Source organism: Copadichromis virginalis, linkage group LG9, assembly GCF_057382275.1.
Source record: "Copadichromis virginalis isolate Kocher_CV1m ecotype Utaka linkage group LG9, C_Virginalis_male_GT1.1, whole genome shotgun sequence".
NCBI lineage: Eukaryota > Metazoa > Chordata > Actinopteri > Cichliformes > Cichlidae > Copadichromis > Copadichromis virginalis.
In genome coordinates, this window is record NC_140626.1 from 5842772 (window position 1) to 5866980 (window position 24209).

A 24209-nucleotide genomic window follows, 5' to 3' on the forward strand; every position below is an offset into this window, starting at 1 on the left:
CTCTCTGTTGTGTTCATGTGCAGCAAGGCTTATCAGAGTGACAGAGAGCAGCTGTGCACAGTTTGACTGAACAGTAAGAGACCTTTTGTTGCTTTTAACTTTTTCCCAGAGTTATCATTTTACACATAAATATAAACAGAATCACAGCACAGCTATAACTGCTGTGTACAGTTATTTTGTTTTTGCTAATAACGCCAGCTTTTCAAGTAAGAAAGTACAGTTAGGAAGTCAGAGTATCTGCCCTGCTTGCTGTTGATCAGAGACCCGTGTATATTAAATGCTTCTTTTTCTCCTTTGAGCGCTCTGCAGAGCGTCTGCTAAATGCAAACAGCTTTGAGTTGCTGCTTACTCTTTTAGGTATTTTCTAATCTGGCATTCTTACTCTTGAGTGTAACCTTGTTCTAAACGCTCGACTAACCCTTATCGAGGTAAAAGATAAGGCTCACTCTTTCGAGGATGCCAGTGTTCACAGAATACAGACGGTTTGCAAGAGGAGCGAAAGAGGCCATCTTTTACTCTTGCTGTGAATGTGGGTCAGTGACCACCTCCTAAGGGACAACCCACACTACGGTTTACATACCTGGGACTCTTTTGGTTTTAGACCTGAAGAAGCTGCTTGGATGAAAGTTGAAATGTCTTTAGAAAACACACAGAAGTGCATTCACCTTCTTTTCAAGCGCTTAAGACTACCATGACTTGGATTACTGAGAACCTACACAAAACGACCTCTTTGAGAGTGTTTTTCACTTGGATGGATGTTGTGAAGTGTTTTTCTTAAGCAAGGATGCAATCATCAATTTGTCTTCGGTTTTTCATTGTTTTCTGTATGTACGCAGTTATTTGTTATGGTAAAAGGACTGATATGTTCCTACTCTGAGCACTCAGAGTACTTTTTACTATAAGCCTCATTCACCCAGTCACACAGTGTGTTCAGTATGTTGCCCGAGGATAATTTGACATGCATACTAGAGGAGGTGGGGGGGGGCACCGACCTTCGATTGGTAGACGACGTGTTCCGCCTCTTAAGTAGAGTTGGATGTCTCGAGACTACTTTTACATGGTCTTGGTCTTCTCTTGGTCTCGACGGAATTTGGTCTTGGTCTTGTCTTGGTCTCGCTGTTTCGGTCTTGCTGTCTCAGATCGACATAGTGGTCGGGAGATTTGGAGTCAACAGTATCCATGACACACAATGTAACGTTCGATAATGTGTCATGCACAAGAGCATCAGCTCTAAGAGCCGTGCTTAGAGAGTGCTTTGTAGTGAATCAGAAGAGTCGACTCCCATTGAGCGAGAGCCGGCTCCTCACTTAATTTCCTTTTGCTGCTCAGCTCTCACACAGTGGCTCAGCTATGCTCCAATTCTCCATATTGTGTCCAATCACATGCGAGGATATAGGATAATATCATTATGTGAAAAACAGAGAGGGTGAGAGACACAACAGTCAAGTGGAGCGTGCGTCTGTCCTCTCAGTGAGTGAGTGAGACAGTAGACAGCGGTGAGGAGGGCTGTGCGAGTGCATCGCAAAAACACATAAATATGCCTGACACCCGTAAACGAAGCAGCATCTGGCTGCAGTTTAAAGACTTTTTTGTCTTTGTCTTGGTCTTTGTCTTGGTCTCGTCTCGACTTTGTCTTGGTCTTAACTCGGTCTTTCTTGGTCTTGGTTTTGTCCTGGTCTCGATACCCTCTGGTCTTGGTATTGTCTTGGTCTTGGCGGTCTTGACTACTAGTCTACTCTTACGCCACAGATATTTGTCTTGAGGCCACTGTTGTTGGGATTTTGATGTGATACAAGTAAAAGTGATTTGAATTGAATAGCATTTTTACCAGAGGGGTGTAATTAGGGTTAACAAGCTGTGACAGTCTGGGAGAAATATTGATACCTAAAGGTCTGTGAAGGTTCTCAGTCATCCAGGTCATCGTAGTCTAAGGAGCTTGGAAAGAAAAGCGTCTGGACTTCTTTGAGTTGCTTGAAGACGTTTCACCTCTCATCCGAGAAGCTTCTTCAGTTCTAAGGGGCAAATGGTGGAGAGTCCCAGATTTGGTTTCCCCCCAAAGAGGGACAAAGGACCCCCTGATGATCCTCTACCTAATCACATGAGCCAAGGTGTGAAAGCGGGTGTGGGTCCCAATCAGCCAGGGTTTCGGGTGAGCTCATTGTGAAACCTGGCCCCACCCTATCATGTGATTTCCTGAGGTCAGATGGCCCAGGATGTGAGTGGGCGTTAAGGTGTCTGGGAAGGGATCTCAAAACTGGATTATAGATGGCAGAGAGTTGGTGTCGTAAACCCCCGCCTCTGTTCAAAGATGGTCGCTCACAGTGGACATAGATGCTTCTTTCACTCCTCTTTCAAACCATCTGTCCTCTCTGTCCAAAATGTGAACATTGGCATCCTCGAAAGAGTGACCTTTATCCTTAAGATGAAGATGGATGCTGAGTCTTGTCCTGTGGAGGTGGCTCTTCTATGTTGTGCCATGCGCTTGTGAAGTGGCTGTTTGGTCTCTCAGCATACACCACAGTTAAGTTAAGTTTAGGAGTTTTGTCTTTCGGGTGAACCAGTTTCTGTCTGAGTGTGTTGCTGGATGATACCTAAATATTTAATTTTGACAGTGTGAAGTGGGATGAAATAATGATCTCAGACATCTTCAGAATGAATAACATTATTCTAATTGTTCCAGTGTGTTCATTAGTTCATTCATTACCTGAATGTTTTTTTCAACATTTCAGCTTTCATAGAACTACCATGCTTTAACTAGCCATTAACATAGGTACTACAGTATAGAAAGATGGGCTGAAAGTAAGACATTGCAGTCATTTGTAAGTTTTTCCCAGTTTCAGAATTGTCAGAATGCATGTTTCAGGTGACAAGAACCCAAGTTACTTGGGGTTCAATCAAAGATGGATTTCTGATTGGCCTAACATCAATAGAAGTCATCAGTAAAACTGTCTCTAATGTCAGGAGTGTCATGGCGAGGAACGCTGGTGTATTTGTGAAACGGACCCAAAAGCAGACACAGGAGAAATGAACTAAGGTTTAATAAAAAGTGAGCCTTTATTGTGGCTGATAACATAAAGAGGCAACAAGGCCAAACAAGGGAAAACCTAAACTGAAACCTCCACTGGAATAAACTAAGATTAACAATGAAAACTGTGACAACAAAATGAGCAAGAACCTAGATGTGAAACATGAACATGGAACGGTTTGGGATAAGGGGGGTTGTACTGCACTGGGTGAAAAATGATTTAAGTGATAGGAAGCAATTTGTGAAGCTGGGTGTCCATTCCTCATCATGCTTAGACATTGCTTGTGGTGTTCCACAAGGCTCTGTACTGGGTCCAAAATTATTTATTATTTATATAAATGATATTTGTAAGGCATCTGATATATTAAAATTAGTATTATGTGCAGATGAAATAAAAAAATTTTGTTCTGGGGGGAATCTAAAGGAGCTGCTGGATACAATTACTTCAGAAATGAAAAAATGGTTTAACAGGAACAAACTATCGCTAAATCTAAGTAAAACTAAAATAATCTTTTTTGGGAATTCCCTTAGAAGTGCACAGGTGCAGATTCATATAGATCATGTGGAAATTGAAAGAGTACTTGAACATACGTTTCTTGGTGTGATTATAGATGATAAATTAAACTCGAAGTCTCATATAAATCGTATACATAACAAAATTTCAAGAAGTGTTTCAATCTTGAGTAAAGTAACACACATTCTGGACCACAAATCACTCCACAGTCTCTATTGTTCGCTGATTGCACCGTATTTGCATTAGTGTGCAGAGGTTTGGGGCAATACTTACAAATGTTTGCTAACATCAATGTTTATATTACAAAAAAGGGCCATAAGGATAATCCATAAAACTGGTTACAGAGATCATACAAATCCACTACAATTTGAGGGAGGAATTAAATTTAAAACATCCTCGTATCCGTACAACATTAAAAAGTTTTTGCATCTCTGTGTGTGGAGTGAAGCTGACTAAGTAAAGATATGAAGCAATGTCCAAGCATGGCGCAGTTTAAAAAGCCGTTTAAGGATTTGGGTTTTGCAGGGCACAGAAACGAGGTAGAGATTTGATAGGGTGTCCTTGTCCAATACTTTCATGTGTGTGCAGGTGCACGGGCATGTTGGTATGGGTATATATATCTGTAGGTTGTGTATCCTTTGAGGTGTTACTGGGGTTATTGAAAATATGTATATATGTGTATTTGTATATATGTATGTATGGATAGATAGAAAGATATATGTATAAAATAAATAAATAAATAAAAATACACGTAACATATAACGTAATTGCAAGGAGGTATTTCTGTAGTCTATTGATTACTAGATAGTGGAAAAGGGGTGGGATTAAATAAGCTTATGCTTCTTCCTGCTCCTTTTTGAACATGAAACTTATATATAGCTCATCGTGGACTACAGGAGGAATGCTGACCCACATCCACCCATCCACATTAAGGGGACAGCTGTGGAGCGTGTGAGCAGCTTCAAGTTCCTGGGAGTCCACATCTCCGAGGATCTCACGTGGACGACCAAATGCTCCAAGCTGGTCAAGAAGGCTCACCAGCGCCTCTTCTTCTTGAGGACTCTGAGGAAGAACCACCTGTCCTCAGACATCCTGGTGAACTTCTATCGTTGCACCATCGAGAGCATCCTGACCAACTGTATAACAGTCTGGTACGGGAACTGCTCTGCCTCGGACCGGAAGGCGTTGCAGAGGGTCGTGAAAACTGCCCAGCGCATCGCCGGAGCACCACTTCCTGCCATAAAAGACATCTACAGGAAGCAGTGTCTGAAAAGGGCTGGGAAAATCATCAAAGACCCCAGTCACCCATCACATGGACTCTTCACCCTCCTGCCCTCTGGGAGGCGCCACAGGAGCCTCCGGACTAAGACCACCAGGTACCGGAACAGCTTCTTCCCCACAGCTGTCAGACTCCTGAACTCTGCCTCCTGACATCTGACCCACATTAAACTCATGGACTGAACATACACACACCCACAATGGACAACTGTACCCTCAAACACAATAATAACATGGACTGAACCACCACTCACAACCACTAGCACTTTATATAGCCTCTGTAGAAATTATCCACATATCTCACTTATCTTAACTGCACTACTGTATAGCTCTGTGTAAATAATCATTCTGTACATTCGATAATCTTTAATCCTACAACTGTTTGCAACTTGCATAGTTCACATTTCTGTATAACTGTATATCTCAGATTCTGTAAAGTTATTTATTTCATATTCTGTATAGTTTTTCATATTTATATCCTGTTCATAGCCTGTACATAGCTTGTACTCACTACAGCCTGTACATACTTGTAGTTATAGAATATTCACAACATACTTCATACCGTGTACATTATAACATACCATAATAGACCCATTTCTGTAATATACTCACATATCTATATTATTGCTAATATATATTGTAATATATCTATATCACTAAAGCACTTCTGGATGGATGCAAATTGCATTTCGTTGCCCTGTACCTGTGCATGTGCAATGACAATAAAGTTGAATTCTATTCTATTCTATTTGTAGTTGTGTTTGCTCGTTTTCCTTTTGCTTTGCTTTGTTTGTTTGTCTCTTTTTAATTCTATGTTGTTGTACTTTTTCAACATGTTCAAAATAAAGATTCAATCAATCAATCAACATGAGCATGAGCAGTAGCAAAAAACCTGACGAGACTTGACATGACAACAACAGAGGACCCGGCAAAGAACAGAAGGAGGACTTAAATACACAGAAGGGTAATAAGGGAAGTGGACATGAGGGGGAAAGTAAAACTAAGCACCGTGAACATAGAAACAAGAGACGTTCAAAATGAAACAGGAAACATGGAAAAACATGAACTGGGACAAGCAAGCTTGACACAAGAGACCGAGGGAGCGAGAGAGGGACACAAGGGAACGCTACATTGACGGGGAAGCATAGAAAAAACATAAACCAGACTAAAACTCGACCAAGACAAACTAATAATAATACTAGAACTAAACATTATCTCATAAGACATCAACAATACAGAATAACACAAAAAGCTGGGACTCAGCCTCTGATAAGGAGTCGGGAGAAAAGGTTTTACGTCGTGTCCTAAAAGCAGCAGTACTCTCAGTCACCCTGAAAATCTTCTCCAGTCAGAAGCTGAGACTTACAGTGTCCACTTATGCTGACCACTTTAACTGGTTTCGTAATATGAAGGTTGCAATGCATGCAGGGATTTGGTAATTACATAAAATGGTAAACTGTAAATGAGAATTTAAGGATTTTGTCACTCAGTAATTTTTATCATTTTACTGTATTTCTAAAAACACTGAGGTTTGAATTGTTGGTTGCACAAAATGAACACCAGTAAGTAATGGTTTCTTTGGAGTCTGCTTTTTTCACCATGTTCTGTATTTTTAGAAACAAGCAGTCATTAGAGAAATGGTGATGGTAGTCTGAATAATTCATGTGGAAAATGATCCCCTGTTTGCAGCTGGATACCAACTGGCTCAAAAGCAACAACATCAACAACAGTAAAGTCCTGCTTTTCTATTAATGTACGAGCCATAAGAACCTAATGATAGTATGTGTTACAGACAATTACAGAGCCACAGCATATGTTTACTTTAATTATTTTAAGTGCATTTTCCAGATTCTAGCCATTTGCGAATACTTTCTCTCCCACACGTCACTCAGAAGCCAAACGACTGGAATAGTTAACATGAACTAAGCTTGCATGCGGTCTTGCTGCTCCCTTTTCCTTGTCAGAGCATCGAGTATGTTTGAGACAGAGCAGAAAAACATGGAGCTTTAGTATGACCTTAATCTGCTTGTGTGTGTCCCCCAAACGCACACACATACAACCCAAGCCCTGTCCTTCTCTTGTTTCTCAGTAGCCAGCAAGTGATTTGTCACTGCTGTCACTGAATAGTTAACAAATAAACTAATTTAAACAGATAAATGTTTAGTTTTATACACGTACATCCAAACCAAATCTCTTTTTTCATAATCAGAGGCTGCCTCTGGGTTCACTTCGGCACAGATCCAAGCAGGGACCAGGCTGACCAGCAGAGTTTACTTTACCACTTTGCACAGGCCTACACTACAGAAATCTAAAGTCTGTGTTCTTCTGGAGCTTACCTGGCAAGGCAAAGCACACGAATTCTCAAACCCCAGTTCAGGAAAACTTCACTCAGAGATTCTGCGTGTGTCAGCTGGGTCCAGCTCACTACTTAAAGCAGGGGTGTCCAACTCCAGGCCTCGAGACCGGTGTCCTGTAGGTTTTAGAGGCCTGGAGTTGGACACCCCTACTTTAAAGGGAAAATTGATTAGACTGGGAGCACATGTGCTCCCCATCTCTTCTCCTGAAGCTGAGCCAAAATCTACAACCCTCTGCTGCAAGATGTTATAGTTATCTCCAATAAATGACCATGTACAACTGGAAATTGAATGTAATTGTGTGATTCATTTAAAAACACCTGTTAGATCGTCTCTCTGATCGGAATTAAAGATGTTTTTAAATCCTTCTGCAGCAACCATCACTACCAGATTCTATTCATATATCTTGTATTGTATTTTATGCATTGTGTTTTTTCCCCATCATCATTAATCCCATTTTTTTCTCCACAGCTGAGACCCAGGTCTGCTTCAGGTACTACCATGGTGTCACTGGGGCACTGAGGGCAACCACACCCAGTGTAATCATCAAGAAGGGCTCAGCGCCTGTGAGTCTCTCATCACTTTATCTCCTTATTGTGACCCATGCAGCTTTGTGGAGATTCTCACTCAGTGTCTCGTGGCTCGCTGGGAATGACAGTTCGGTTTATTCATTAGCGCTTACTTCCATCGGTTAGGTCAGTCATTCAAGTTTTAAGAGAAGAGACAAGCTGCTCTTAAAATAAGTTAGCTGCAGTTGCACCTATGCTGAATGAACTTGATCCGCTGAGTACACTTGCATCTGACATGTCTTAAACAGACTGCTTTTACAGTTAAACCCCAAACAGAGGTTAAACAGCACAGAGTTGATTTGTCCCTTTAACACTTAGCAAATACGGAGAGATGCTTATTGGTATAGACCTTATCGCAGTACCCAGACTTTAGTGTCATGGGAAGGTCATGGTGATAGAAGGGTGTTATAGACAAGCAACACAGTAATTATTAAAGACAGATTTTAGCCTTGCAGTGTCCACCAGTTGAGCTTTTTAGGGTTAAAGGCAAGGGCTAGGGTTAAACTCAAATTACTCCTTTACATGAAGTTTTCACCTATCCAACTGGAAATTGTTTGACAGAAGAACAGTGAGGCCAAAATGCACGTAGGAGACTTAATTTGAAAGCTGTCGTTGTCTAGTTCCTGAAGCTTATTTACCATGAAGCTAATGCTAACCAAGCCTCTTAAATGGGAGAGGGGAGACAGTGTCACTGTCGAGGGCTGGAAGCAAGCCGACACAGCTCATACTTTACAACTTGAAGGTTATAACATTCTCATATTACTGCCAAAAGTATTTTCCCATTATGAACAAAATGTTTGAAATGATAGTTGAAAGAGAGTCCTTCAAACTATTTGAGTTTGTAACCTTTATTGAGCTTCATTTATTTGTTGATTGCTGTCCATACATCCACTTTAGGATGCTCCAAAAATACTGTAGGCAAGAAGAAATACTTGCAGACCAAATGACTCAACCTGTGGTTAAAATGCATCTCTTAATGTTGCTAACTCTTACAAACTGCCTTTTTAGCAGAGGAACCTCACCTCGTATTTGATATTTGCTGTAAGAAAGGCACATCTGTTCAAGCTTCTTCAGATCTGTGCACTAAGTGACTTTTCAAGGTGTAAATCTCATGCTGTCAAATAGTGCGTGAACACTGTATAAGCAGTAATTATGTAGAAATGCAGTGTTTTTAACAATCCTATTATTCATCAGTGTATCACACAGCATTGTCCTAAGGCCTGTATCAGTCAGTTGCTGTCATCAAGAGGGTGCCCGACAGGGTGATTGGATTTCCATGTTTCCCTTCCCATTCTGCTGCTGTGGGACCCTGGAAATGCTGATGGCCCTAGAACCTGATCTGTACTTGCTTCCTGAGGACAAAGGAATAAAAATAACCACCACAGAAAAAAGACAGGAAGGGAGGGAACAAGTAGAGAGAGCAGAAATCCTGTCCAGTTCAGGTAAGTCATTCAGGTATTTGGAGACAAGTGCTAATGCGGCTGGAGCCTCCCACATCACAAGAAGAAGAAGGAAAATAATTGGAGACGAGAAGAAAGGACATGGAGAGCCGGGATAGCATTACAGAGTGAATCGTCTGAGCTTGTTTACTGTCGCCAGTCAGAAACTGTCAGATGCAGCAGAGAGAGAAGACATTGTGTTTGTTTGTGTACGTGTGTGATGGATGGCATGTGTCTCCAGCTGGGGCTACTGTCTCCCAGTCACCCTAACAGGAGCGGTAGGAGGACAAGGCTAGGCTGGATAACATGGGTAACTGTACATATCTATTCCAACCTGTTCATGTGTTTCCTTTCTGTTCATCTCTTTGGTTTACTTGCATCAGCTTAATAGACGTGTCAAATTGATTGTGATGCAGTAAACATAGAGTCAGCTTATCATTGTCATATGTAGATCATTGTCTGATCTATTATGCACAAAACCTAGCCAGTGGTTAAAAAAATGTATTACAAAAAGTAGGACATTTGCTTTTGGTCATTTTTTTCTTTGTTGTAACAATGGCAATAAATCTTATACCTAAATGGTAAATAGTGCTTTTCTACTTTTTCTGAGCGCTCCAAGCATTCATGGGTTGAGCAGCGCAATTGAGTATGTGGGTTATACCCATGAAAAATCTCCCAAATCTTGTGTTCTGGTGCCAAACAGCTCATTCTGCTATTGACTCTTGCTTGGTGTTGTTCATTTGATTGGAAGATTGAGGTTCGAAGAGACAAGAAACACTGGTACTTTAAGAGCTTTTGTCATAAGAGAGAAATGCTGGTTGAAGAATGGGATAGCGGTGTGTAACCAAGCCAGAGCAAGACATGGCAGGCTGTTGGAGCCGTGCATGGTTCTTTCTCATGCTGCTGAGGACCTTATTCATTTAAAGCATTTTCCTTACAAGCCTGGCACTATTTAAGAGGAAATAAACAGGCTTTCCACTGGTATAAGATTTATTGTGAAGAAGCATTGTTACAACAAAGAAATTGACCAAACATAAATTTCATTAGAAGTTTATTTGATGATGCTGTAATGCTGTGCTTTAGCATCGCATAGTTTTATTTAGCCTTACCTGAGACAGGTCATCAGCAAAAGCTCTCCTTGGACCACTGTCTTAGACAAGAACTGGGATTCTCCAGGTATAGCCTTGTACCTACTGCCATAGCTTCGACATGGTAGCAGAACAGGAAAGGAGACAACATGTGTGTCTCTTTTCCATTCCTGAAAAGAACTTTTGATTCGTTGTCCTTGGAGTACTCTGTATGTCATCCCTTTGTAGGCCTGGCTGCTTTCTCATGGTTATAATGCTGATGTGTAGAGGGAACAGTTTTCCTGCGTGGTTAGTGGAGGACCCTGTCTTGCAAAAACTAGCAGAGTGGTCCCAGAGGTAACAATCAGTCAGCTCTTTCTGTTAAAGAATATCTTGCCTAGGACAGATAGTGGTGCTCTTTTGTTGATAGCCTTTCTTTGGCAGCTTAATGAGATTACTACCTTTCTATTCTTAAGCAGAGACCTACTCGATTATACTCGATTGATGAATAAACTACAAAACCAAATCACCAAAAAAAACACCAAACATGTCCAAATATGGTTACTTTTGTCTCAAAAAAGAAAGCAAAAGTGATAATGCTGAAGCTTCAGAAACCAGTGGGTGACTATATAGTGGTTATGTCTATCATCTGGAGTCCCAGAGCAATAGCTTTGTAACTCTTTCCATACTGATGCCAGTGACTTTGTTTCTTAGATGTTCTTGAGTTTCTTTAGGTCGCGACATGAAGTGTTGCCTCCACCCCCCCCCACCACCAGCAGAGTCCAGCTAAAAGATAAAACACATTTACTTCAACGCTTCTCCATTTATGAAATGCACTGTCAGAGCAACTTCCTGGGTCATTTTCACTGAAGTGCAAAAAGCACCAGTCCCATAAAATGCAGCCAACAGATCAGCATTAGATGATGGCGTTCCCCGTCCACCCCCACCAGCCCTACTCTCAACGCTGAACTGACATAACCTACTTAACATTACCCTCCCACTCCCTGTCTCTCTGCTCATCCACGCTAACTGATTTAGCTCAGACTCAGACTTTCCGTCTTCAAAGGCAGTGGGTGTATTAAAATATCTTAATACCAGGGTGTATCTGACCTGCAATCAGATGGGGATGCACTTTGTAAATGTAAGCTCTCTTTCGGGGTTGCAATGGTTGGAGAGAGGGGTACTGTTATTTCCATAGAATCAGTCTCGTCTTACATCATTTAAGATTCTTGCAACACTTGAAGGAAGCTCATGAATTATACATACTTTTCCTTTCTTTTATACTTTTAGTGTCTTAGTGTTTGGTCTTTCTCTGAAGTGGGTGGTAAATGATATAAAGTGAGCGCACAGATGGATGCATTTGTCATTTGGTTTATCGTGAGATTAGACCCACTGCAGAGACCCATGGTGGCACTTCTCTCCATAACTGTACTCAGCAAGGCAGATTAGCATCTCATTAAAATGAATTGGTCTAAACATCTGTCATTTCCTTCATCCCTTTATCTTGTTGTTTTCTCTGCTGGAATTGTTTCTGTTGTTTTGTTTCCAGTCAGTTGCATAAGCACTGAGAGTGATGCAGCATTTTGTGTGTCGTTGTGGAAAATTCTGACAGCCTGACAAAAAAAAAAGCTTTTATGCAACAGAAGTGTAACTGTACATACAAAACTCATAAATCTGTGTAAACCTATGTTTCAGTAGACCTTGTCTTTATTTAAGTGTCCAGTTTAAGCACAGTGCTGCCTCCTGACTAATGCTTTAAACGTGGCAGCACTACTAAATTCTTTTTCCTTTGAATCCATAAGATCAATAATTATTTTGTTTCCACAGACTAACTATTTGATCAGCTTTTGTTTACTGCAACAAGACTGGGTCATATCATACTACACTATACAATGAAGAATTATCTGTTTGCCCAACCACCGAGGATGCCTCCTCAAACTACTGGTTGTTTATTTGAAACTGATCTGTCTCAAAGTGCGATAAAGAAAAGAAAACACTGAAAGAACTTGTATAAAGTATAATGTATAAAGAAGTGAGAGGTGGCTCAAGACTTTTGCACTGATCAGGACTGAGGTTAGAACTACCATCTACAGCCACACACAGCTGCTCAGCTGTTAACTCTTGTCATTTCTCAGCTGTTGTAGCATCAAGTGCTTGTGATATACAGATATTTTGTAAATTAATTCAACATTTTCTTAACCACATGCTCTAAACGTAGTAAATCCTTCTTCATTTCTATCCTCAGAAAAACAAAACTTATTTAACACAAGCTTTTTGACTTTAATAATTTAGTAGGAAACGGCTTGGATATCCTTACAATCCTCTTCCTATTGCTTTGGCATGTAAGGAAAGTCAAACATGGGTGCTATATGTTAAAGCAGATGAACGATGGGAGGCTTTACACTTCCCTCCATTTCCAGGATCATGAGGACAGAGTATTGATCTGAGCACGCTGTCGGCCTCACTGAAAGCGGAGCTTTAGCAAACACTGTTGAAATGAAGCAGGCCTAAACGCGCATGCATCATTACGTTTCTCTCACCGTGTTCTTTTTGTTTACGAACACCTATTAACTCTTCACATCTGTGTGTGTGCGTCCAGGTACTGAAGCCAGTGGTCAGTCCTGAAGTCAACCATGGACTGGGCAACAGAAGACTTATTAACTTTAACCTGTCAGGTAGGCTGCTTCACTTCAGCTACAGGACAGTGACTTGTGTGTAACTTTACTAATGTGTATATCCAAACTAGAATATATAGTAAAAGTTCAGCTTCACAAATCTGACATCTGGCTTCCTCTGCATTCCTGTGCCGTTTAACAAAACAGAAGATACACAGAACAGCTCGTCGTGAGAAAACAGTTTTACCAACTGCAGACACTCCACAGTTGCCTGTGAAGGTTAATAGACGGTTTAAATAAGCCGCTGCTACACCCTGAAGGTTTTGCTGGGAAAAGTCAGCCAGTGCTCAGCTGCAGAGAGAGAACAGCATGGTTGCACATCCCTGTGGCTCATCCTCTGGAGTGAGTACATGCAAAGTAATATCGATATAATCCAGGCAATTTGGAATAACTGGTTATGTTAATCCGAAGCATTTTGTTCATCACCAAGTTAACAGCTTTCTCAGCTAACGCCATTATGTTCTTGTGACAGTTCTGAGAGAGGCTCATGCAGTACGTTAGGAACAATGTTTTTATGGAGGCTTTACAATTTCTAACAGTAAGTGACAGTCGTGCTGCAGTATGCAACGCATGCATTACTTCAGTCTTCAGCCACTGGAGCCAGTACAGTATCTCAGTATTTTCCAGAAAGCGGATTCAAAGTACTTGAAATGATACATTAAATCATTAAAAGATGTCATAAGACAGTCGTAGGAAGTCTGTCTGTGTCGCTGTTACAGTGCTCAGCACACTATATGACGTTCTTTCAGCACTAGTTTCTAGGATGATTTGAACTGGAATTACTGGACACTGCATCAGCCTAATAAAAGCTGCATTTTCACTGCACTCGTTTGCCTTTGGGTCCTCAATACTCCCACACTTGTTTTAGACCTGATGTTTCTAAACACTTATTGCCATCTCCAGGATTTCCAAGCTGAAGTTGGCTGAGAGCAGAAAGCTGTTTACTTGGTGTTCAGGATTAGTCACTAAGCTAACATGAATGTTAGCCTGTTGTTATTAGAAAATGGTAAGATTAACTTCCACATTATCTAGATTATATCTATATTCAGAAATACACATTACTTAGCATATACTGACTTCAGAGGATGAGCCACAGCATGTCTCTGTGCTCTCCATCTGCAGCTGAGCACTGCCTGATTTTTCTCTGCAGGGGAACCTCCAGGTTATGTAAATCATATATTACCTTCAAAGGCTACTGTGCAATGTCTGTAACTGGAAAATTATTAGAAAGAAAAAATGGAATACAGAGAAAGCCCAGATATTCCAGTTTTCCACCACGGTTACATTTGTGAGTCTGTGCAAACCCCCAGGTGAGCCCGTGACCTTACGTTGATGTGTTAATGGTCTCGTGTCGAGGCAGTCTGGACTTGTTGTAGTGATTTCTCTGCTGCCTATTTGATGTTATTTTAATTTGGGGTAACTCCGACGTGTCAGCCCTCACTCCTTTCTGCGGTTATGTAATTCATGTTTTTTCCCCCTTTGTAGTTTAAGACCAGACTGGGCAGCCTGCTGTTTTATTTTTTCCAGAGTAAAACCTTTATTTGTGCTGGTGCTATAGAGGGGAAGTCTCCCAGCCGTCCATTTGTGCTGATTTTTAATTCTTAGAATGTTTTTAAACAATGTGTTTTATGCTCTGTCACACATCGAGTGTAAGCGCACTGTTGGGATTTAGCTAAAGAATAAATGTAGAAAAAGCCTCACTGTGGACTGCTGTGATGTAATTGTGCTGACGTGTAGATCAGTAAGGCTGAGGGTGGGCTAAAGCTGTGAGTGTTTCCAGGAGCACAGCAGGGATCAGAAACTGAACATGATCTCTTTATTCAGAGTAGTTTGTATATCTGTGGTTTTGTCTGGTGAGAATCTTTCTAAACGTATTACCTCTAAAAATACTTAGTCTAAACAAGCTGTAGCTTTAACTAAATGAACATCGGAATCATAGACTAATAGAAACCAGACACACGTGTGTCTTCCCAATTTTACAAAACTGTGTGTGTGAATCTTCAGACCTCCAGGCAGTGGGACTGAAAAAGGGGATGTTCTTCAATCCAGACCCGTACCTGAAGCTGTCCATTCAGCCCGGAAAGCACAGCATCTTCCCGTCTCTGCCACACCACGGCCAGGAGAAACGTTCCGGAGTGGTCTGCAACACTGTCAACCCTAAGTGGAGCACAGAGGCAAGCCTTCGCAATTTCTCTCCTGTGTGTTGCTTGCATGCCATCTTTAGACTCTCAGAGTGTTTAAATGACAGTATCAGTATCCATCCTTGGCCTTTCCTGCAAAATGCAGGCTTAAAGCTGGAAACCTAAAGTCAATCACATGTTTTGAGTAAGTTTGACTTAACCAGGAGGAAATGTGCATTCTTTAAACAGTACACTACTTCTATCACCTCTGGCTTTAAAAGCAGCGATTAAACAGCATATTCGTAGATACGTTTTGTTGGGAGCATTTCAAAGATGGAAACACCATCACCTGATCTACAGTCTAATCTTCAAAGATTTACTTCATAGAGATATTTTCGCTTGTTTTTATATTCCATTCTTTTTAGCTTTCACATGTCTCCATGTTTGATGGTATTCTCATCTAATGAATGCTGGCATAAAGGCATTGTTTCCTATTTAGACCAGATTGTGGTGGTTCATGCACAAGTACATGCTGTTTGTGTTTGTGATACAGACCAACTCTCCTTAGAGAATGTCTGCGTTAAACTTAAGCTTAGCCGCCAATACAGTGCATAACAGCAACAAGTGTTTTCTAGTGCCATGCTGTGAAAGATGGAAACAGCTTTCATTAAAGGCATGTAACGATCCCTTGTTTATTTGTGCTGCTATAGATTGGTGGTCTAATCAGGATATAGCCTGCCTCTTGCTGTATGACAGCTGGGATGGGCTTCAGCCTCCCTGACATCTTAAAATGGATGCTGCTAAACAGAAGGACCATTCAAAACAAATTGAGGACCTTATTCCTAAACACGGACCAGAAAACTGCACTAATTGTGTACAAATTGTGCAGGAAACCGTCCCCACCACAGACTCAAACATGACAAACCTCTCATACCACCTATGCAAGAGTCAAGTGAAAGAATATAGAGATAGTTTACGGATGTGACGCAAAAGAGAGCCGTCAGATGCTCCAAATAAACCTTAGACTTAAACGTTAGAACAGGCTTTTCGCAGCACACCGTGTGATAAATACAAAGAAAACACATCTAAAAATATATAGTTTCATGCATCGGTCAAAACACTCAACTCCAGGTACACGACGCTCAGCGGAAAACACTTCACACAAGTCAAGTTGCCAGAGATTCACAGAATTTACAGAAAATTGACTATTTTGTGAATTATATTGTTATTGGCTGAGAAATGTTTTATATCGGGATATGAGATTTTGGTCACATCGCACAGCTCTATCATATCGGTGTATTTATGTTCCCAGCAGGTGCCCGAGGTCTTGTGACCAGGGCTTGCAGGCCAGCACACTAGATTAAAGAAACCGTGACAGAGCCTTTGTTTCTGTGGCTCCCAGACTCTGGAACTGTCTCCCGTTGAGTTTGAGATCTGCAGACTCTGTCAGTTCTTTTAAAAAGCTCATCTTTTTAAACGTTTTTTTTATGTTCTAGCTTCTGTGAAGCACTTTGTGATTTTATCTTGAAAGGTGTTACATAAATGCAATTTCACTTACTTATTTATAATTCATCCACACACACATTCACACACTGGTGGAGGCAGCTACAGTTGTAGCCACAGCTGCCCTGGGGCAGACTGACAGAAGCGAAGCTGCCACATCGCACCATCGGCCATCACCAGTAGTAGGCGGTAGGTGAAGTGTCTTGCCCAAGGACACAACGACCGAGACTGTCCGAGCTGGGGCTCTGACCGGCAACCTTCCTGTTACAAGACGAACTGCCAACTCTTTGAGCCACGAAAATTTAGCATTACTGTAGTGATAATAGGAACTGTGAAGCTTCCAGTGACAAAATGTCAGAATGTTATACCGTTTCCACATGATGTTATTTTTTGCTTTAAGTTGTTATTAATGGATTTATGAACAAGGCTACTGTGTGTAACCCCAGAGGAGTATTAGAGCTACAGAGAAGCTGTTTGACCACAAGGAGACACAAAGTGCCTCAAGAACTGATACAAAGGCACCCAAATTACAAAAACAAATAAAAAAAGGATTGTGCAATTGTAAAAACAGGCAAACATACAAGGGAAATATGACCAGAAACCGCAGAAGGCAGTGAAGAAAAATGTATGCAGTTAAATGCAGAACGACTGCAAATAAGCAAAAAACAAAACAGGAACTGGATGGAAGTAAAAATAGATTTTAAATGAACACAAATGGATGCGAATGGGATGTTCAGAATGTCTGCAGAAAGACACGAAATCATCATTACTGGATGGCATATAACACGAAAGACAATAAAATCATTAAAAAAAAACAGTGAAAAGAGACAGAAAACCAGTATGAGAAGAGTCAAGTCTGTATAATCAGAAGCAAAATGATTCTGAAAAAGCTCAAAGGTTTGAATCACACTGACTTCACATAATCATTTCTTCTTTTTTGTGGGAGAAACTATTTCCAAACATGCACTAAGTTTAGTCAACCTGCTATTTTCAGATAACTAAATGCTTCTGGTCTTATTTTCAGTGATGTTTGAAGAAATGTAGCCTGAAAATCTGTTAGTTTGGTTGAATCATGACGGGTAATACAATAATAATACAATGAGCAAAATTTAAGTTATTCAAGCAAATTCACTGTCTGGATGGTGTACCACAAAAAAGTCAGGAAAATAAATTCTATTAATCATTAATATTATTAATGACTTGTGGCTATGTGGTTAACACATCCACCTTATACATAGAAGATCCTAAGTAAGGAGACGAACCCAGTGTCATGGGGTCAAGTGAGGCTAATGTCTCAAGGTTAGCATCAGGAAGGGCGTCTGGTCTAGAATCTGCACCAACTCAAAGCTGTGGATACATCCACTGTGATGACCTCTTAAAGAAGCAGTTGAAAGTACCAATGGTAAATATAAAATGGTAAAGGGCCTGTATTTGTACAGCGCTTTACTTAGTCCCTAAGGACCCCAAAGCGCTTTACACTACATTCAGTCATCCACCCATTCACACATACTGGTGGTGGCAGCTACACTGCAGCTGCCAATGTTAATAATAAACATTTTAGTTCTCTGAAAATCATCCAAAAGGCCCCAAATCAAAAACATGGTGAAGTCCAGCACCTGAATTAGCAAAGGTGAAGCATGGCCAATACCAGCTGGCTCCAACTGTCACATGACACTGTGTGGCAGGCAGAAGGTGAAACCCAATACAGGACTCTCAAGACGAGAGTTTAACTCTGACTAGACAGAAACCAGGAACTGACTGTGTGACTAATAAGCTGGAAGCAGCTACAGTTATACAGCTCACACAGGGCACACAGCAAGCAGGACGACACAACAAAACAAAAACAGAAGCAAACTGAGGGTTTAAATAAAGATTAGGCCAGAGTGGAGAAACTTGGGGAACACAGCTGAATAGAATCAAAATTCTCTTCATTCCCCAAATTGTCGTATTATATAATTTCTCTTATTGTTGAAACAACAGAAGCATTTACAAAGCAAAATGTCCTGCTGCGCCCCGTACAGCACCAGAAAGGATAGTTAGGGTGAAATCAGTGTAATCCATGAAAATCGTGTTTGCTTTGTGAAAAGCAAAAGCACCTAATTATTGTAGACTTGCTGGAAATTACTCTACAATCTGTTGTGGACAAAGCAAATGAGCGGCATAGTAGGAAAACAGAACACAAAAAATGTAAAAAACAAAATATGACGTTAATGTTAAAAGAGTCCGCTACATTTAATTTCCCCACTCGTGCAAAATATATTATGTTAAATCTGTTTGTTTGTTTTTTAGATTCATTCCTTTGTTTTTGTATCCAGACATCACAAGCAGGGAGTAGCTCTAACAGAGGAACTGATTATATGCCCTTGTTACGACCCGGCTCAAAAGCCACAACATAAAAAAGGAGACGAATACCAGAGTGTCGGTGAGCAGAGGTTTTATCTTAAAATGGAAAACCAGGTTGGCTAAAATGGCTGGTGCCACCGAGGCAAAGACAAGCGAGCTCTCTGGGAAGCTTGCCTCAGGTATGCTTTTATCCACACCTGACTAGGTGTGGATAAATGAGGTAGCCAGATATTTGACATGGTTTAGGGACTGCATTGTGAACAATACAAAATGTGAATAAGCAGTAACCATTGTTTCAATAGGAGATTATAAATGAGGTGATGCCAATCAGCACTGTTCTGTGCTTAAGCTTCTACATGATCTGGAATAGAACAGGCATAACTATGCTGTGACCCTGTGATTTGTGCACAAGCTCCACTGATCGCAGGATGTCCTGTGGCACAGTCTCTATCTTTATTATGTCCCTCAGGAGACTCATACAGAGATTTAATGTGGTGTCCCAGTTGACAGCATCCACTCAGCTCTAAGTCACTTTCCTTTTTCCAAACTGATCCCATTTTGAGCGAGCTGCTCAGCTTGCTTGGCAGTGATGTACTGTGTCAACTCTAATGGAACATGCTGGCTCATCCAGCAGACTTTCCATACTGCAGTCCAGCACTGCGCTGTATGAGACACAATTTTGAATCAAAACTGAATGTTTAACGTGGCTTCCTGTCTGTAGAAGCAGACTCTGTTGTTTACATAAAGGTGTGCAATTCTCTGTTAACAGATAATTGTGTTTTAAAATGAAGCCTGATTAAACTAGAGCAGAAGCAGAGTAAGAAACCATTAGTAACAATTAAAGGTTGAACTAACGGCTAAAAAGTCAGGCGAACAGAGGTTGACCTGAATGTAACGGATTTAACGTCCAAGTCAATCAACAAAACAGGCTACAGAACATATACAATGGCAAGTAATAAACTAGGGATGTAAGCAAAACAGCAAACAATAGAAGAAGGATAGAAGCAAATGACATGAGCGAACACATGTAACTAACAGTAACTTCCAGGCCATGGCTAGCTGCTCACAAAAATCCACAGCTTCCATGAATAATGCTTTTAAACAGATCCAACTAACTGTGGAGGAACTGAAGAAGTAGTAGACGGGAATGGAAGTCAAGATGAAAAACAGGTGGAGGACCCAAGAGCAAAGAGCCTACAATACACAGTTAAAACACTGAAAAGAACTGAGGGCTGTAACAAACACTGGCAAGTTAGCACAATGATACTGGAAGATTGTGATTATCTACCACTAGACGGAACTAGGCAGTCCATCTGCTTGATGAACTGTTCTTGGGTCAGGATTGTTAGCTAATGGCACCAGCGCAAGAGCGAATGTTGTAAGCACTGTGTGAGGAAGTAGAAACATACCCCTACACTCACTTGAATTTCACACCTAACCTGGTGTCTAATGTTCTGTTGCCTAGCGCTTTAACAGTGACACTGTTCATGTCTATAAAACTGATAATTGTTTCCTGGCAACAGAAAAAGAAAAAAAATGAATTAAGGTGTTTGTAAGAATCTTCTTATTGCAGATGTTCATCAGGGGAAACAAAGACTTTAGATGCTACTGGAAACTTTGGACCCTTCTACTCTCTCCAGAGGTGCAAGAGATTGCCCAGGAATGGTGGCACTAGACAATGGATTTGTCAGTAGGCAGTGGTTTCATACCTATAGATCTGTAGATCTATCACATGGCAGTTTACACCTGTGAGAAATAAACCAACTTTGTAGTACAGAAACCAAAGTTACCTGGATAAGACAGTACAGGCCTCAGGACAGGAGCCCAGTTCATCAGTCACATTAAAGTGGGACGATTAGCCTGCCTGACCAGGCAAGATTGCTAATTTTGGCTTGATTCTAATCAATTAACAAAAAACTGAGATTAAGGTAATTAATCTGGCTGCTGTCCGTTTGCCAGCTCCTTAACATTCACTGTTTTATAACCACTCACTTTAAATACAGTGGACAGCCCAGTGAACCTGCTCTGTATGACCTTGTAGGGATCAATGGCCTGATGTCGAGACGCTTCAGCTCCTCCTGCGTGGTGGATTTGTGGTGCTGAAATGAAAAGAGCATTTTTTTGGCTTGAGGTGAATGTTGTTGTGATTTGGAGCTGTACAAATAAAATAGAATAGAATTGCCTTTTTTTTTGTGAGACTCAACCTCTGTACGCTGTCAATCAGAGATGAACCTAACCATGGTGGTGTTATCGGTAGACTTGACGATGACGTTGGTTGGTTTACAGTCATAAGTGTACAGGGTGTACAGAAGGGGGCTGAGAACGCCTCCCTGCGGGGATCTGGTGCTGAGTGAGAGTGGGGGAGAGAGGTGGGGCTGACTGAGTGAGGCCGGTTGGTTAGGAAGTCTTTGATCCAGGAGCAGGTGGCAGCGGGATCTGAAGGTGGTCCAGTTTGGTGGTGAGGATGTCTGGGTTTATAGTGTTGAACACTGAGCTGTAGTCCACGAAGAGCATCCACATTTAGCTCTTCCTGTTCTCCAGATGGCTCAGCAATCTGTGAAGGGTGATGGTGGTGGCATCCTCCGTGGACCGAGTTGCTCTGTGAGCAAACCGGTGGGGGTCAAGGGAGGGGGGTGGACAGTCTGTCAGAGCTGGGGGGCTCTGGCCTGGTAGTTGGTGAAATGCAGAAGGCAGCTGTGAGCTCAGCCTAAATCTTTAACATATAACTCTGAAAGATGACAGACAAGGAGGGCTGGATTATGTGAAATTTAGAGTCAAGGATTTGTGGGATTCTTATTTAAAAATACATGAACCGCAGCCCTCATAGCGCTGATAAGTATAAGCCTAATGGATGGATGAATGACCCAGAGCAACTTTACTCTCTACTCTAAAATACAGTACATTCAGTATATACAGTAACTATATATACCTTGATGGCGTTGTTTCCCTTTGAACTTGGGTTCTATGAGCTATTTCTGCTGTGATAAAACAGGTAATTATTTACACGATACCCACATTACCCCACATCCACCTCCCGTCCATCCTGTGCAACCCCACTGGCACCTTCCTCTGCCTGCTCTTGTAAATGATTCACTCGTTCTCCATTTAATCCTCCTCATTTATCTCTCTGCACTAGGGATGGGTACCGGTGTCCGGTGCCATGACATAAACGGTAGTAACCAGACCGAAAAGCAGCGCACATTTCGGTGCTTTATTTCGGTGCTTTTATTTCCTGAGCTGTGATACACTTCTAGCCAATCATTTTACGTTTCCGAGAATAGTAGGCGGGCCCAGGTACGTACGTTCAGTTAGAGCAGAGCTACAGATTAAAAATGCCCAAGGCGAAGCGGTCAAAGTCTGGCTGTACTTCACAGCAAAAGATGCAAACTCAGCAGCAACAAGTGCTTTAAGCTGATACTGTGATACTGTCAAAGGAGGTAACACCTCGAATCCGATGAAACACCTGGCGACGCATAGCGTTTTTTTAAAAGCCCAGAAATGCACCGTATTTGATAGCTTGCTGCGAGACCTCACACCGAGCGCATCTACTGCGGGTGTGGTGCCTGTTATGCAACATCCCCCAAAAACCCGAAGAATAGAGTCCTGGCCCCTAGCCCTGCCAGTGTAGCAGAAATGATGAGGATGATGATGCAGCAGCCGTTCTTCTCTGCGTGAGTAGCTTAATGTTGTTCGTGTGTAATTTACGTTGAGTACGCTAACTGCGTTATTACATTAATGCATGTAAGGTGAACTAGCAAACATCATCATAGCTACATGCGGCTGTCCTCTTGTTTGATGGCAGATACTCCCTTCACCCTGGCCAAAAAGGCTAAAATGACCAAAGAAAAAGTGGGAAACAGTTGAACATGAGAGGTTTTTGGACAAAGTTTGTGTTTTTTCCATTGTTTAAGCACTGCTTCCAGTCAAGAGTGATACCATATATGCCCCATAGCTGCAGAAAAGGCTAACATTGTTATCTTTTTACAAAAACCAGCTGAACATGAGAGGTTTTTGGACCAATTTTGTGTTCTCCATTCTTTAAGCACCGGTTTGAGCACCGTTTGAGCACCGGCACCGTTTCAAAAGTACCGATTTGGCACCGGTATCGGATAAAACCTAAACGATACCCATCCCTACTCTGCACACAGATTTCCACAGCTAACTCTTTTTTTCCCGGTTTTCATTTTCCTGCATTTGCCACTTCATTTTATCCCATGCAGTCAGATCCATTTTACATTGTTCTGCTCTCATTTCTTGAGTGAATATGTTTTTCCTTCTGTCCTTCCCACAAAAGAACTATCAGGGACACACAAGAACACAGTGAGTGAAACAGATCGGAAAAACAGCAGCCAATATGATCAGCACTTTAGTCATTGTCTGAGACACTGGCAAGGGTAGCAAAGCAGATAGAATGTAATGTAGCAGCCACAACACATGCACACGCACACACACGCACGCACGCACGCACGCACGCGCACACACACACACACACACACACACACACACACACTAATCCAATCAAACTTTAGTGTCACCCCTTCAGGTTTCATTTCATCATGTCCAACTGGACTTGCAGGGAAAAGGAAGTTGTAGCCTGGAGCTTCCAATCACCTAAACACACATGGATATACAGAGACTTGGCTAAGATATTAAGAGAAGGAAAACCCAAAAATGTAAAATCTGCTGCTGAGAGAGAAGAGGGAGAATAAGTGTATATGGATGGTACTTTACAAGAACACAGCACCGAGCAAAAACTACTGTTCCTACATCGTATCCTGTAGTCTCAGAACGTAAATGACCTTGTAAATAAATGTTAAACAGTAAATAAAAAGTAAAATGTTTATTTATGCTATTTAAACAGTGAAATTAACTTTTTTCGTAGTTAATAGTTTTATCATTTTTCATTAAGGGCTGGTTTTAATACTTGTATGAAAACCTTTTGGAGTCAAGGACTGGCTAATGTGTAGAGTCCATGGACATCAGCAAGTGTTATTTCCTTTCTTGACATGTTCTGCCAGCACGCTCCAAAGAAACACACCCTTGTTTGCTGCTAGTTTTGACTTCAGTGACTTAAAAGCATGCTGTGGTTGTTAAGATCATGTGAATGGCTTAAAGGCCATTAAAGAGAGCATTTCTTTGCTAATATATACCTAAAAAACCCTGCCCTTTTCTGGATGCTCCAAAACTGATCAGAAATGCAAAGTCTGCAAAGGAAATCCAGCAAACCAAAGCAAAGTCTAATTTGCCCTTCCTCCTCTTGAGCATAAATAGTGTTCGCCATTTGTTGTAAAGCCTCTGTGTTTCATGAAAGCATCACTTGAT

General features: G+C 41.3%; 1 protein-coding gene across 2 annotated transcripts in view; it reads left to right on the top strand.

The window, feature by feature from the left end:
* Window positions 1–24209, top strand: part of hecw1a (HECT, C2 and WW domain containing E3 ubiquitin protein ligase 1a) — a 95182-nt gene that overhangs the window by 23547 nt on the left and 47426 nt on the right. For both annotated transcript variants that reach the window (XM_085467477.1, XM_085467478.1), the window contains 3 exons: window positions 7643–7737; window positions 12846–12921; window positions 14926–15095. In XM_085467477.1, the coding sequence (XP_085323603.1) occupies window positions 7643–7737; window positions 12846–12921; window positions 14926–15095 (341 nt within the window). The remainder of the gene's footprint in view (window positions 1–7642; window positions 7738–12845; window positions 12922–14925; window positions 15096–24209) is intronic.